The 14,004-nt window shown below is 45.7% G+C and overlaps 1 protein-coding gene across 3 annotated transcripts in view; it reads right to left on the reverse strand.

The window, feature by feature from the left end:
- Positions 1-565: 565 nt before the first annotated feature.
- Positions 566-14,004, reverse strand: part of ITPR2 (inositol 1,4,5-trisphosphate receptor type 2) — a 263,348-nt gene continuing 249,909 nt past the window's right edge. For all 3 annotated transcript variants that reach the window (XM_075727981.1, XM_075727982.1, XM_075727980.1), the window contains 2 exons: positions 2,225-2,386; positions 566-984 (listed from right to left, as the gene is read on the reverse strand). In XM_075727981.1, the coding sequence (XP_075584096.1) occupies positions 898-984; positions 2,225-2,386 (249 nt within the window). In that variant the 3' untranslated portion in view covers positions 566-897. The remainder of the gene's footprint in view (positions 985-2,224; positions 2,387-14,004) is intronic.

Raw genomic sequence — 14,004 nt, forward strand, 5'->3', positions numbered from 1 at the left:
TCAAACTACAGGTATAATTTTTTTTCCCTGAATCCTCCACTGGAACTTGAATTTAAAACACAGTTTAACTCCTCAGTATGTGAAATCTCACGGCCGCATTAATCGAGAACATCTGAAGCCAGGAGAAAGAAATCACTTCCAGTTATGTTGTCAGTGTTATGTGCATAACATTCCCACAGCTGTAGATCCATTGTGCTCCATGTTATAAATAAGAAATTGCATGGTGACAGCTAAAATTCAAAAGCGTTAATGTTTCTCTTTGCAACTCCTTTTCTATTTTTTTTCTTCCTTTTTTTTTTTCATTCTTTTGAGGTTTCTCCCCTTTCCCTCCTAGTAGAAGTTACTTGAAGCAACATTATTGCTTACCCAACTGACATATTTATGGTAATTAAAAAATAGTAAATGCCAAGCAGATATGACTAATGTTGCTATTTGGCAAATAAGCCAGAAACGATGTCTAATGATTCCGAACCAGGCTGTCATATTTGCATTAATAAACATTTCTCCTTCTCCTGCTCGTCTTGGTTATCCCAGCGCTTTAGGGAGAAGTCTGAAGGCAGCTCTAAGGACGCGGCCAAACGCTGCCCCGACCTCCGTCGCCCACGGCAGCTACCACCGAAGCCATCGAGTTGCAGAGCGCAAACGCCGCTGAGTTGGGCCCCGTGAATGAATACAAACGAGCTCCCTTGTATCTCTCACATTCTAGGTTGTGGTCCCTTTCAACCATGAAAAACAGCTACAAATTGTTCCCAGAGCTAAACCACTTAACATCTTGGCACTTGGTTGTTTTTAACTTTGTAACAATAGGCACTGTTCACTCCTCTCAATCTCAGCTTTTTATTCTATAATAAAGCAGGAATACTGATGAAAGGCTAGTCACGGCTTCTCCCCATGGTATCAGGGTGGTGGCATGTGATGATTCACATGGGGTGTGTTTGATCCAAGAAAGCCCAGCCTCTGCTTATTCTTCCTTTGTTCTGTCATCTAAGGTGGAAAGGCAGAGAGAGACAAGTTGAGAATTTTTTTCTTTTTTTTTTTCTTTTTACTATTATTTGGCACTCACAGAGCTAGATACATATAAGCAAAACAACAGGGAGTGGAATTCTTTTCCTCAGCATTGAAAATTACAGGTAAGAGATGCCTTTGAAGTGGGAAATCTGTTTCCTGCAAAGCATGGACATTTTATTCTCATTTGTACATTATTCTTATCCAGTGGCAGGTCTTACAGCATATTATTTGCGCTGTTATCGTGTTGTGTAGCCCAGCAGAGGGTCAGCATTTGCACTTGGTGCTGTACAATCACAGAATTAAAAGATGGTCCCAGCCCCAGAGAGTTCAAATTTAAGGCAGGAGAGAACATTTGCAGCCAGAGGGGGATAAAAAACCACCAGGACAGCATGGGTAAGCACAATAAGCAAGGGTCTCGGCACATCCAGCCTAAATCTTTGTTGAGTTTTTCACAGGGAAAAAGAGTGTTAAGGAGGGATTTGAAGGGGGATAATTAGATAACTCTGTTGATGCCACTGAAGTGCTTCCCATAAAGAAAACACAAAGATGCTTTTCTGAAACTGTAATGAGCAAACCAGAAGTGACCAGCATCTTTAGCAAAAAAGGAGCTTGGCCTTTTGATCCTGAAGTGAGAGAAAACACGTAAGGTAGTTTAGGCAGGAGCAGGGTTTTAAGGGAGGCCAGCAGCTTGTGCTCCATACAGGAGAGAAGGGGGAGCCGCAGGAGCACAAAGATAAGGGTGACACAAGCAAAGCAACAGGCTCGGCGAATTGTTTTCACAACAGCACCGCTGATATTCTTAGTGGGGGAAAAAAATCCAAGTGTCGGATTCAGAAAGCTTTTCTACTGATTCCCATCAGTACGCAGCTATTTCTGACGCTATGCCTTTTTTATTGCCGGGTTATGCAGTACCTGCATATGCAAAGCCTGTTATCGCTTCTGCAGTTTTCCCTCTGTCCTCGCACATTCACTGCGAGGATTTCATAACTAATTCCCCCTCGGCTTTTCTCCTTACCTGTTCTCTGCTGTTGCTAATGGAGTACAATTTCATTCCAACCCTGTATCAGTGTATCTACCCAGAAAGCTTACTGGAGGGAAAGATAAAACCTTTCTAAGACAAAAGTCTCTTTTGTAACACTGTCCTGACTGTGACCTGATGAAAGGCAGCACATTCACCCACACGCGCTCACGTTGCTACCCGCTGCAGGACACTTACCTGTTCCTTGAGCTCAGCAAGCTGACCGGAAAGCTGCTTTACAAGGCTCATGGTTGACTCCAGCCTCTCTTGCAGGTTCCTGATTTCATTTTGCTCACTGTCGCCTTCATTGCTAACCAGGGACATGGCTCTCATCCGAGGGAACCAGTCCAAATTCTTCTCCTACACGGGTAGTAAAAAAATTTAATGTTAGTAGGGGTTTATGCAATGCTACTAAGCTGAGACTAGAGAACGAAAGCTCAGAAGGACTTCTGCTCAGTGGATGACACACAGCAAGTGAGCTTAAGAAGCAGTGAATTCAGAAAGTATTTTACACAAGCATTTTTATTCTTGGTTCTCCTTAGCTACAAAGGTGGCACCAACTGCAAAATCTTGGTTCCCCACAGCTGCACCTGTATTGCAGCGTGGGCAGTGTCGGCACGTTCATCCATGGCTCTGGCATGCAGAAAACGCCCGCTGGGTCAGCTCTGGGGAGAATTCTCTGGTACACTAGCACTAGGAAAGCCTGAGTGCTCCCCGTGCTTTGCTCTTAAGTGTATGCAGGGACACATTTCCCCACTGTCTCTTCAGCTTGGCTGGCTTCCATCTCTTTCGGCTGTCCTTGCAGCAATGTCAGTGAGCCAACATCAGGAAAACAAGACAAGCCAAAGTCCTCTCCAGACTAGCCTGGAGCGTGCCTGCTGCAAGAGCAGAGGGACCTTGGATTGAATTCAGCTGCCCACAACAGAAGATTTGGGGTCCTGGGAATGGCTTAGACTTCGGCACGCTATTCAGATTGTACACCTTAGACAAATACAAGCACAACCCCATGGCCAAAGGGCTAACCTGCTAAGGACCAAGCACTGCATGGAATAGCACTGAATCGGGTATTTCTCTATTCATGGACTCAGGATATGAATTTAATCATTGTAAAAATACTGTCAATAGATGACAGGAGTCAGGAAGGTGCTGCGTATCAGTATGAGCCTGAATTGTCTCCATGGCTCAGGGGCACAGATATTTGTGCGCAAAGCACAACAGATGAACGGATGGAGGAAACTGGAGGGTGCAAGCCCGTGAGGAGTGGCAACCATGTGGCAAGCAACCCAATTTGCCTTAAGGCATGAGACAAGGGAAACGGGTCCCGTAGCTGGCGATGCGTTACATCAACGCATCTGCCCTCTGCCCTCTCCACCTTGGGGGGAGTGGGAGGATGTGGTTAGATCATATGCATGGTGTTTTGCAATGGGCCTCTACAGACACATGCACTTGATAACTTTAGAAGAGAAACAGAATGAGCTGGAGTGTGTTTCTTCTAGACTCCTGCACTGTGAATGACCCCACACAAATAGCACTGTATCAAAAAGAAAAAGAGGAAAAGAGGAGAGGAGTAAAGGAAAGGAGTTCTTTCCAGAAATCCACCTACAAGACTCCTCGCAGGCAAGAGCTGTGCTACTTATGTTGTCTGCGCTGGGTATTTGGTAAAGTTTTAAGTGCATCGAACTTACCGTAGTCTCAGACTTTGCCTCACCATGAAAATACAAAAGCCAGTGACGATCCTGCAGTATTTACAGCTGGGCAGCTATACATGAGAAGGTTCCACACGGGCTGGCTTGGCAGAGCCATGAGCCCAGGGATGCACCAAGTGAATACAGCTTTATCGTGCTTCCAGAGAGAGTTGCTTTCAACTATGTAGTGCTCTGCCCTGATCACCAAACCCTCCCCTCCTACAGCAACGTGGTTTAGAAACAACCAAGCTAACCCTTGGTAAGCATGGAAGCACTCACGGTATTCATGTTTTTCCACTATTTGCATTAGCCCTGTCCCCTGTGTTACCCTGGATAAGACTAAATGCAAAGCCATAAGAATTTTGGCTTGTTTTCTTCTTTTTAACTTAAAACTTCTAATGAGTTTTTGTCCAGCTGTGCAACCTCTGGTCCTGCCGCTAAAACGACAAGATGTTGAGGGAATAATGCCCCTCCATTGCATTTTGCCGCCCCGGGCTCAGTCAGCCGTGTGTGCTGCTGGAATGAGGCCTCTTGCCCCTCTGCCCACTTTTTTGAGCCTCGTGATCTCATTATGACAATTTACTGTGGTTACGCATGATGCCATTTTCAATGGGTCATAACTCATTCAAATCAAAACCTGTTTTCACCAGCTCTGCTGGTGAGCTCAAAAGGAGCGCACGTGACCCTCCCTGCTGGATATCCCCAACGGATACCTGGAGCGGTAGACTCCTATTTCTGCTGCATGCGTTTCTGCTTACAAGACCAGCATTCATTTTCTACGAGTATGCACCGATATTTATTTTAAATTTATTTTGGCTAGGATCTAGCAGAGCATTCATCACGTGCCTAGCGTTAAGCACAGGTGCACTCATTTATACTAAGCTTAGTTTGTGCACAGTGCCTTTCTGGATCAATGCCTTTTTTTTGCAAAATGTTTGCCAGCAAATTTGTCTGCTGCTACAGGCACAGAAAGTGAATTCAAAGGAACTACAGTGAACAGAGCTGCACTTGTATCTGAATGGTTCCTGGAAAGCTCTAGTATCTGCACCCATTACAGCTTCTCTTGCTTGAAGCACCTGAAGATACTGAACACAAGGCCACACGGCTGTAGGAGCCAGCTGAGCGGCGAGGAGCCCTTTTTGGCAAGGCTCACCATAGCGCCAAAGTTTCCAAAGCCAGGCTGCCCAGGGAGAGCAAGCTGAGACTCCCTCATTGCGATTCTTGTGTTTGCAGAGTACTGCTGCCAGGATTGTGAAGCTAGTTTTGTTTTCCATCTACCACTCCCTCGCTTCTCCAGGATGCAAGACAGAGACCACCAACTGCCTTGGAAAGATTTTTGTGGACCGACCCTCCGCCAGACTGCAGCGTCCAGAGGAATACCACACAAATCCATGCGGATGCCAGATGTCCTGGCTCAGTGGGCTTGCCTCTCTCGAGGCTCCCAGTGTCACCTGCTTTCCCCCTCCTCAGCACAACATTATACTTTCTGGGAAGAGAGATGACCAGGAGCAGATGAAGACAGGGACAGAGCACACAGCACCTCACCTGTTGCCACACAACACTGTGGTGCTGATGGTAGCTCTTCAGCTGGAACCACTCTGAACCATGTGCCAGCCCACCTCAGCCACCACGAGCCCCAGAGTCGCGGGAACTCAATGATAGACTCCACTCATTTGCGTGTGCCCAGCTTTGCCTTTCCAGGAATGCGGTGATAATCTCTCCCAAGAAAGAAACCCAGTTGTGGTTTACTTACAGATCAAGAAAATCTGGGCATTTTTTGCCAACATGTTGTGGAGGATCAAGCAAAGACTTGATCCAAGTTCTAAGAGAAGCTGATGGGTTTGCATGGACCAGAGATCTCATGAAAAGATGCTACTGACTTCTATAGCTTTTCCTAGCAGCAGAGAGGCGACAGGTCGAACAGCTGACCACAGGTCTCTCACTTGGCAGCCCCAAGTGCTGTGTTGGGTGCAGGCAGAACTTTACTTCTTGGTTCTCAACTGCATATACACCTAATGAAATCCAGTCCAGCTGTATATCTTTGTCATGCAAAGTATCAGAAAGATTCAAAATTCAATAGGTCAGTATGAAACACATTCTAGCCTGACAACCTGTCTTTAAGTTAAAAATACTTACCCAGCTTTCACTCACAGTTCCATCATAGTGCATGGAGTAGGTATATTCCCTTGATGAACTGCATGCTTTTCCCGGTCAATATTATCTTATTTTTTCATTGCATTATGAACTGCAGAACTTTATTAAAGGACAGCAGGAAAACTAGCTCTGGCACACAGCCCTATTTGCTGAGTCTATACCACAAACAAACAGCAATTGCTGCTGGGGACAAAAAACTTTTGATCACAAACCTGCCAGGATCCAGAAGGCAAATCGGACAAGGCTCCTCTGCTGAAAATTTTAGTGATCTGTAAGTGCTCATGGGGGGACAGGTACTCTGTGACTGCTCAGCTATGGGAAAGCTATTTTTATTTCAAGGCAATTGCTTGCCAAATAACTGGAGGTAGTTAGCATGTTTGTACAACCCCAAACATTTGTTCTGGGACTTAAATGTTTATGGGCTCCATCCAGGGTTCACCTTGACCAACTAACACATGTTAAAGCTGTAACATGCCTCCTCTACGCTGCAGGTGCGCTCCTGCTTCCCCTTATTTGAGTGGTGCGGGGATGGGATTTTGCAGGGTGCTATCTATCACGCCTTAGCTATCACTCTTAGCAATCCAACCATTTTGCCCAGGATAGAGCTCACTTGGACATTTTGAACCCAGCCTGGAAGCAAGCAGCAATTTGGGTGAGGGAGGTAGGCTGCTGGCAGGAAGCAGGGCAAACCTCTGCAAGCAGCTGTCACAGGACTCAATCAACAGCCACCAGGTTAGCGTGAGGTGACGTAACTCGAGCAGAAATGAGCTCGCAAAGGGTGACGTATGCAGATGGGACGCTTAAAAACGAAGTAGCCACCTGGACACAGAATTAGTTGTTAAAATGCACTGAAACCTTCTTTCTAAACAACCAGGGCTGAATGCAGTATATTGTTACTGTTATTTCATTCTTGCACAGGATAGCAGCTATTCGCAGCCCAACCGCAGCAGCCCACCTACGGATCACAGCATCTTCCCGCTCCACACTCCCTCTGCAAGCGTAACGTGTGCCTTGCAGAATTCATATTTAAGTATACATCTGTGTCCAGGGCAGAGAGTCAGCCAGACAGGAAGGCTGCAGGGACAGAAAGAAGCCGCAGCCTCCTCTCCGTCAGTTCAGCTGGGGGGAAAAAAAAAAAAAAAGGAAAAAAGGCAGGTGGGGCTAGCCAAAAGGCTGCCGGCCAAAGAGACTGCACACAAGCAGAGCAGACATTTCATGTGGCGATCCAGCACACTCGCTCCCTCTGTCCTCCCCCCTCGGCTGGCAGGAGTCCAGCGGGAATCACGGCTCACCCGGGGCGAACACCTCTCTGCAAGATACTCTGGGTACACCTAGCTGCGAGGTGCCGATGGCCAGGGCACACGCCTGAGAAATCACAGGGCTTAGAGGATTTGCTACTTGCATTTTCCGAGAAACCTCAAACCCTTCTTCTCAGAGAGGCATGCTCAGAGCATGTGTCTGCCTCCTGGAGTTTTCTATGCAACTTTCTCCTTCCCTTCTGTGGACTTTCCAGGGGGAGGGCAGAGCTATGGGCTAAGTCCTCCCTTCGGTAAAACATTGCCATTTTTCTAACTTTGCTAGCTTTGGTTGAACATGGATGGAGAAAAGACTGAAGAAATTTGTTTAGAGTTTCTATACTTTGTAAAAATTCTCTCTTGAGCCATCCCTGTCCTGTTGGCACAGTCAACTGGCTTCAATCGAGCTCTCACGCTGAGCTGAATCCATGCCTCCGGAGTAATTGGCAGAGGGACGTGTCTTTAGAAGGTGCTGGTTTCACAGGCTAGCAGCGAGATGGATCAGCTGCAACCAGCAGGAAAGACTGGGCTGAGCCTTTAAAAAATAGATTACTAGATAACAATGAGAGAAAAAAATAGGTCAAAGAGTAGGATGAAGGGGATGAAGTATAGGAATGAAGGCAGCCTAACGCATACTTTCTGCCGATGCCACTGCCATGGGCTCAGAGTGCCACACCACCGTCAGCTGTGCCAGACTTTCATTTCTCCAGTAAACTCCAATGCAGTGACTCTTAGCCCCTTCTACCCCGTGACCCTTGTTGCAACATGAAAACAAGCCGTTTCAGGACTTCCCTCCTATCTGTTCAAAAAGAAAAGTGGTGATGACTGCTCGTGACTCCTCCTGGGTTGTGACCTCCCCAGCTGCACGCATCAGAGCAGGAGACGGGCCTCCACATCCCCCAGCCCACCATTCCCCTGTCTGGCACAGACTGTTCATGCCTTGGTGACTCAGCGAGGCGGGTGAGACGGCCATCAGGAGGGTTATTTGTTACCTAATCACGAGGATGAGAAAACAAGTATGCTTAAAGCCCTCTGAGCTCCTCAGCTAGATGGTCGCTGAAGGGTCACTGAAGAGAGGACGAGAGGAAATGGGCTTAAGCTACGCCAGGGGAGGTTTAGGTTGGAAATTAGGAAAAATTTCTTTACGGAAAGGGTGGTCAAGAATTGGAACAGGCTGCCCAGAGAGGTGGTGGAGTCACCATCCCTGGAAGTGTTCAAAAAACGGGTAGATGTGGCACTTCGGGACATGGTTTAGTCTAGTCTACCCTTGATTTGTTTAGAGTAGACTTGGTAGTGTAGGTTAATGGTTGGACTGGATGATCTTGAAGGTCTTTTCCAACCTAAACGATTCTATGATTCTAAGAGGAGCACGGACATCGCCACGAAGGTTTGCTACTGGCGCCTTGGTGTGCTGCACCGGGCGGTTCGTGGTATCCCACCCTGCAACACACGCTCATCGGCGTGCAATGAACATCATCCACCATGGCAGCTTGGCAAAAGCCTCCTAGAGCTTTAGAGAGACTGTAGCCTCTCAAGTGCCCACTGGGGTGGTAAAACCCTGCTGCACCGGCATTGAGGCGAGCCACTGCCGGTCACCCTGTGGCCTGAGGAGCGGCAGCGCCGGGAAGCACGGCACAGCTTCACCCTCTGTGACTCAGCTGCGCCCCAGGACCCGTGCCTCAGCATGAAGGCAAACAAACCGTCGGCATTGCTGCTCTTCGGCAGGCAGCTCGTGTCCTTTCAGGCACGAGAACGAACAGGCCGTTCACTCCCCTTTTTTTGAGCCAGCACCTTGAATAAATACTTTAGGGCCAGGCACAAAGAAGTCTATTTACTGAGAAATTACTCTGTATGTCTGCAATGTAAGTAAGTCCATCATTCCCTTCCCAGATCTGTTGCCCGTGTAAGCAGAGAGTGATCAGTCCAAATGACCTCTTGAAAGCTATTATTTTTCTGCCTAGGGACAGAGTCTGGTCCTAAAAGTCTGTAGTTATGTAGCTCCTATAGCCACCTTAAAAAGGGATTTTAAAGATTTAAACTATCTTGTGCTTTAGATGACACAGGGCAATAACCACTTTGCAATTTAATCACAGACAATAATAATTTGGTTCAGTGCATGATTCAGCTAATCCACAATTTGATAAACGTTCATCCTAAACTACAAACCCAAATAGCTTTCTGCAAATCCTGTTTGACACTTTAATGGTAAGACTGTATTTGATAAGCAATCTGTGCTGTACAAGAATATAGGGAGGGAAATTGGGAATTGTTATGCATCTATATGCATCCACAACAGTAATTCAAGGAAAATAAAAATAAACCTTGGCAATTAGACATAAATCTTTATGCAACAAGAAAACTCATAGGTCTGGCTGGGTCTATACTGGATTGATACATGCTACAGCTTCCACAGCTCATGGAAAAATATAGAAATCTGTTCCCCCCTGAAAGAAGGTTGGAACCATAACACAGACCCACCGTCTGCTTTAGCAGTGTCATTGATGCATTTACTTTCATTTTAACTTGGCTGAATGTTTTTGAGGGCTGCAACAGAATCTATCACCGTAATTCTGAATAATTGCGAGTTCTTCAAGACTGATATCCAGGCCAGTCAGTTATAAATGTCTCCGTGTTTCAGTATCAGCATTCCCACTTGTGATATCCCTGCAAAAATTATGGTGAGGAATGATAATAAACCTCAAATTGCAAAGATTTTTCTCTGATGCTGTATGTGGCAGTTTCGATGCTCAGCTTGAAACTCTGTAAAGGACCCTGCTTCTCCAAGAACAAACACCCCAAAATTTCTGCTTATCAAACACACCTAAGGGACTTAGCATTTACCTCCAAGAAATGGAAACGATCAGGAAAATAATTTTTTTACAGTTGAGACCGTAAGTTTGAATGTGATCTCACACTATTGTTGTGGGCAAAACCATATGCAAATGCTAAGCATGTGAGTCAGCAGCGCGCCCTTACAGTGAAAAAGGCCAACCACAACCTGGGCTGCATCAGCAAAAGCGCCGCCAACGCGCCCAGGGAGGCGATCCCGCTTCAGCCCCGAGCGACTTCACCCCAGAAGGTGGAAAGCAGAAACCGAACTAAGCAGCTTTGTCACCAGCGCACTGAGACTGCACCTTCCAATCACCCTCCAGGTGGGAACCTGGGGGACCTGCAGGTGTGCAAGGACCGCAGCCGGCCGGGGACTCACGAGAGTTGCATGGCGCAACTTTTGTGTGCTCGGAGGGCCTAAGCTTGTATCCCACCCCAGCACTACTCTCCTTGACGCCACGCTTGCTTCTTGCTTCTTCTGTCCTCCCTTCCCTGCGGCACGTGTTCATTTCTCAGCTGTTGATTTCTTCTGCTGTTTCAATCCCTCTCTGACACCTTATCTCTGTCATAACCCTGAGAATTTATATTCTCCTCTGCAAATCTTCAAGAATCCCAACACTACCATCTGAAGCTAGGATTTGGTCCTTAATATTTGTGCCATTAAAATAGATGTAATTATAGATTTGTGCAAAACACAAGTTTATTTTTCCACGTTCCTATGTTTTCATGTTGTTAGTGGTTACGGGACATGCTTTAGGAAAAATGCTTCAGATTATTCATTTAAAATAATGAAATTATTTCTGATATAATCCCTGGATCTTGTGCATAATGAAACAACATCTGGTAGAGAGATTAGAAAATAAATGTTCTTGGCTTATTTTTTTTTCTTTTGTTAAACAGATGTTGTTGATACAAAACACAGAACTGTAAATCATAGCCTGCATGTGGACACAGACTGTCACTACTGAGCAGAAATTTACTGTGGCTAGATAGAGATTTGAAACAGCAATGAATCACTGGCTTAGTAACTTTATTCACGTGGGTATGGTTTCAATATTCTGACATTAAGTGCACATGTCCTTAAAAAAAGAACCTTTTAATGGCAGCATGGGAGGCTCTGGTTTAGTTCCAGCTGTCTCGGCAGGGGAAGCACAGCGTAATGCAATGGCAGCCCCGGCGCAGAGGCACCTGGCAGTTCTCCGTCTCCTCCTTCGCAGCTCACTGCGGTGCTGTTACTGAATCCCACAGGCTCGGCTCCCCCAGTGCCGGGAGCGGCCCCTCTCAGCGCCGCACCGTGTCGGGCACCCCTGTCACCGGAGAGGGGCTGAGCTGCTCATGCAGCCCCACCGCCACCACCAACGTGCCCCCAGCCCCAACTTCTTTCTCCCCCTCCTCCCCTCGCTGCCCCCGACATAGTTTCAGCAAATTCACCATTCGTTTGCCAGACTGGCTCATGCCTAGCTGAACGGTAAACGATAGTTCTGCTTCCCGTTGACTGTGTTTAAAGTGAACAGAATTACAATGCTCCTCCTGCCCCTTGCCATTCCTATCAAACCGCTTGAACTAGCACGCTGAAGCCCCCTCTTCTCCTGTTCTTCTTTTGATATTGATTTTCTTTTCCAAAACATGCTAGCAGGCACACTCCGGATGCTGAACTCCAGACGAAAGCCAACGGCACTAATCCCACTGCAATGTAAACATACGCTACGGTATCACGCCGCTGCTGGGGACAGAGATGTTGTCTGCTCCTTAGAGACGTACTTACCATTCAGCTGGTAAGGACACCACAAATTTTGACCCGTTTTTGTCCATGTAAGTGCTGGTTTGATCCAGTGGCTCAGGGTCTAACTCTGTGGTTAAACTCCAAACCATGACCTCTACTTCCTATCTTCAGTAGCACAGGATTCAGGTGCATACTTGTTGAAATTTATGGGGTTTTTTTCACATTTTGCTTTAATTCTCTGGTCCTGTCACCTTGTATTTTGCAAGTACTGTCCATTTCCTAGCTTTAGCTTCAATTTGGTGTAACAGAATCTTTGGGAAATACAAAGACTCAGCTGGAGACTCGTTTTTCAGAGGCTCAGGACTTGACCTCATTCTCAGCTTTACAGAGGCAGAGCTTCGCTGATTGCAGCGTGATTGTTCTGGTTTAGGATACTGCCAGAGTCGAGGCATTTTGAATCCTGATCTGAATGTTCCCTGCTTTGGGCCCATTTTGACTCTGATGTATTTTGCACATGGTGCGGTACGAAAGGACAATTTAAAGAACAACATTTTCTTTCAAAATTAATGAGAATTATTATCTACCACCAATGGGCTATACAGAACTGGTTTTTTGAGCGATGATGTGATCATGCATATACCATACACGTGCATTAACGCACGTACTCGAGTATCAGTCAGAGGAAAGGCAAAAGATCTAGGTTCCTCTTTGAAGCGCCTCTTGACAAAGTAACACCGAGCAATGGCCACCTTTCAGCCTTACGGGCCTGAACACTATCAACCTGCTCTCAAATCGCTTGCTCTGTTCAAATGCTTGCCCATGGGTTTTGTACATTCCTCTGCACGGCGAGCACAACTCCCTGCCCGCACAGACGCGACGGCACAGGAGAGGTCCCTGGGCTGTGGCTGGGTGAGAGGCAGATCCCACAAGGTGCCACCTGCCTACGGGGAAGCCACAGAGCACTTTTATCCCCTTTGGGAAATAGGTGGAAAGCAGCAAAACCGGGTCCTCAAGGTGAAACGTCTATTCATTCAGGTTCGTGTCTACTGTGTGCTGTTTTCAGAGGCTGCAAGCATAGATCAATAAAAGAAAAAAAACACCACGGTACTTTGTGAACCTTTATCTGCCTATACTACATTTTCATTTAGTGCTCTTGCTTGCATTGCTAGGAAAATATTGAAATGGATCCTCTGTACAGATCTGCTTCTTCTTTTTGTTGTTTCAGCCCAGCATTTAACTATGGTTTGCTCTGTTCAATTAAAATGCGTTTTCTCTTGAGAACAAGCAGATGATAGGTTTCACAAACCTGGAGTTACAATTTTTCCTTCAGCAGCACCCAGCAAAATGGAAAACAGAGACAAAACATTTTAATCCCATGTGTATAAAATACACAGGGTTCATTAAATATGATTTGAAGTTGCCCGTTTGCTTTGGAGACTCTTTAAAGCTCCTACTACCCCAAACTCACAGAAGTGTAATGTGATTCCTGATCTATTGAATTTTGTAGGATGGCTGTAGTGGGTTCCATTATATATAAATTGGATGCAGCTAATTTACGATCTCCGATATATACTTTTATCTCAAAATGCCCTGTGAGGCAATTGTGTAAAGTACTTTATCACGGATTGTTGTTGGTAATATTGCAAGATTTCATGATGTAAAAAATACATCAATGTCATTTAAATTGAACAAAATGGTTCCCTTTTTTTTTCCTGTGGAGCATTTTTAACCATCTTCTCAACAAATTTGTTCAATAAATACTGTATGAAACAAACATTTTGCACTTTGTCCCACAGATACCATTTGCCAACCTGATTGATTTCTTTCTCTATAACTAATCTGATTTCTTTAGGCTATATATCTTCTCTTTTATTAAGGATGATGCAATCTTAGCTTTTTATCATACACACATCCACCACACTAAAAAGAGAGAAGATTCCGTGAACTAGCCTTGCAACCAAATAGAAAAACCTGACACAAATCTCATAAAGCTGATCCCAAAAGATAAATGGCACAATGAGACCAAAGTTATACAAATTCAGAAACTTATCCATGCAGAGTAATACGGGGCAGTCGATTTTTCTTTCCATGACAGATACAGAAAAACTTCATCATATCTATAACACCTTGTAAAACAAGCTCATACTAATGTTGCACTCAACTCCCCCAAATCTTGCTGTCTCTGAACTGTGAGAACTCGGAAGCAGAACTACATTTTTTTGTAGCCTTTCCCTGTTTCACTTCTTGCAGAATCTCACTGCTATGTTTTGAGTCCAACCAAAGTTATGCTTA

Source organism: Pelecanus crispus, chromosome 1, assembly GCF_030463565.1.
Source record: "Pelecanus crispus isolate bPelCri1 chromosome 1, bPelCri1.pri, whole genome shotgun sequence".
Classification (NCBI taxonomy): Eukaryota; Metazoa; Chordata; class Aves; order Pelecaniformes; family Pelecanidae; genus Pelecanus; species Pelecanus crispus.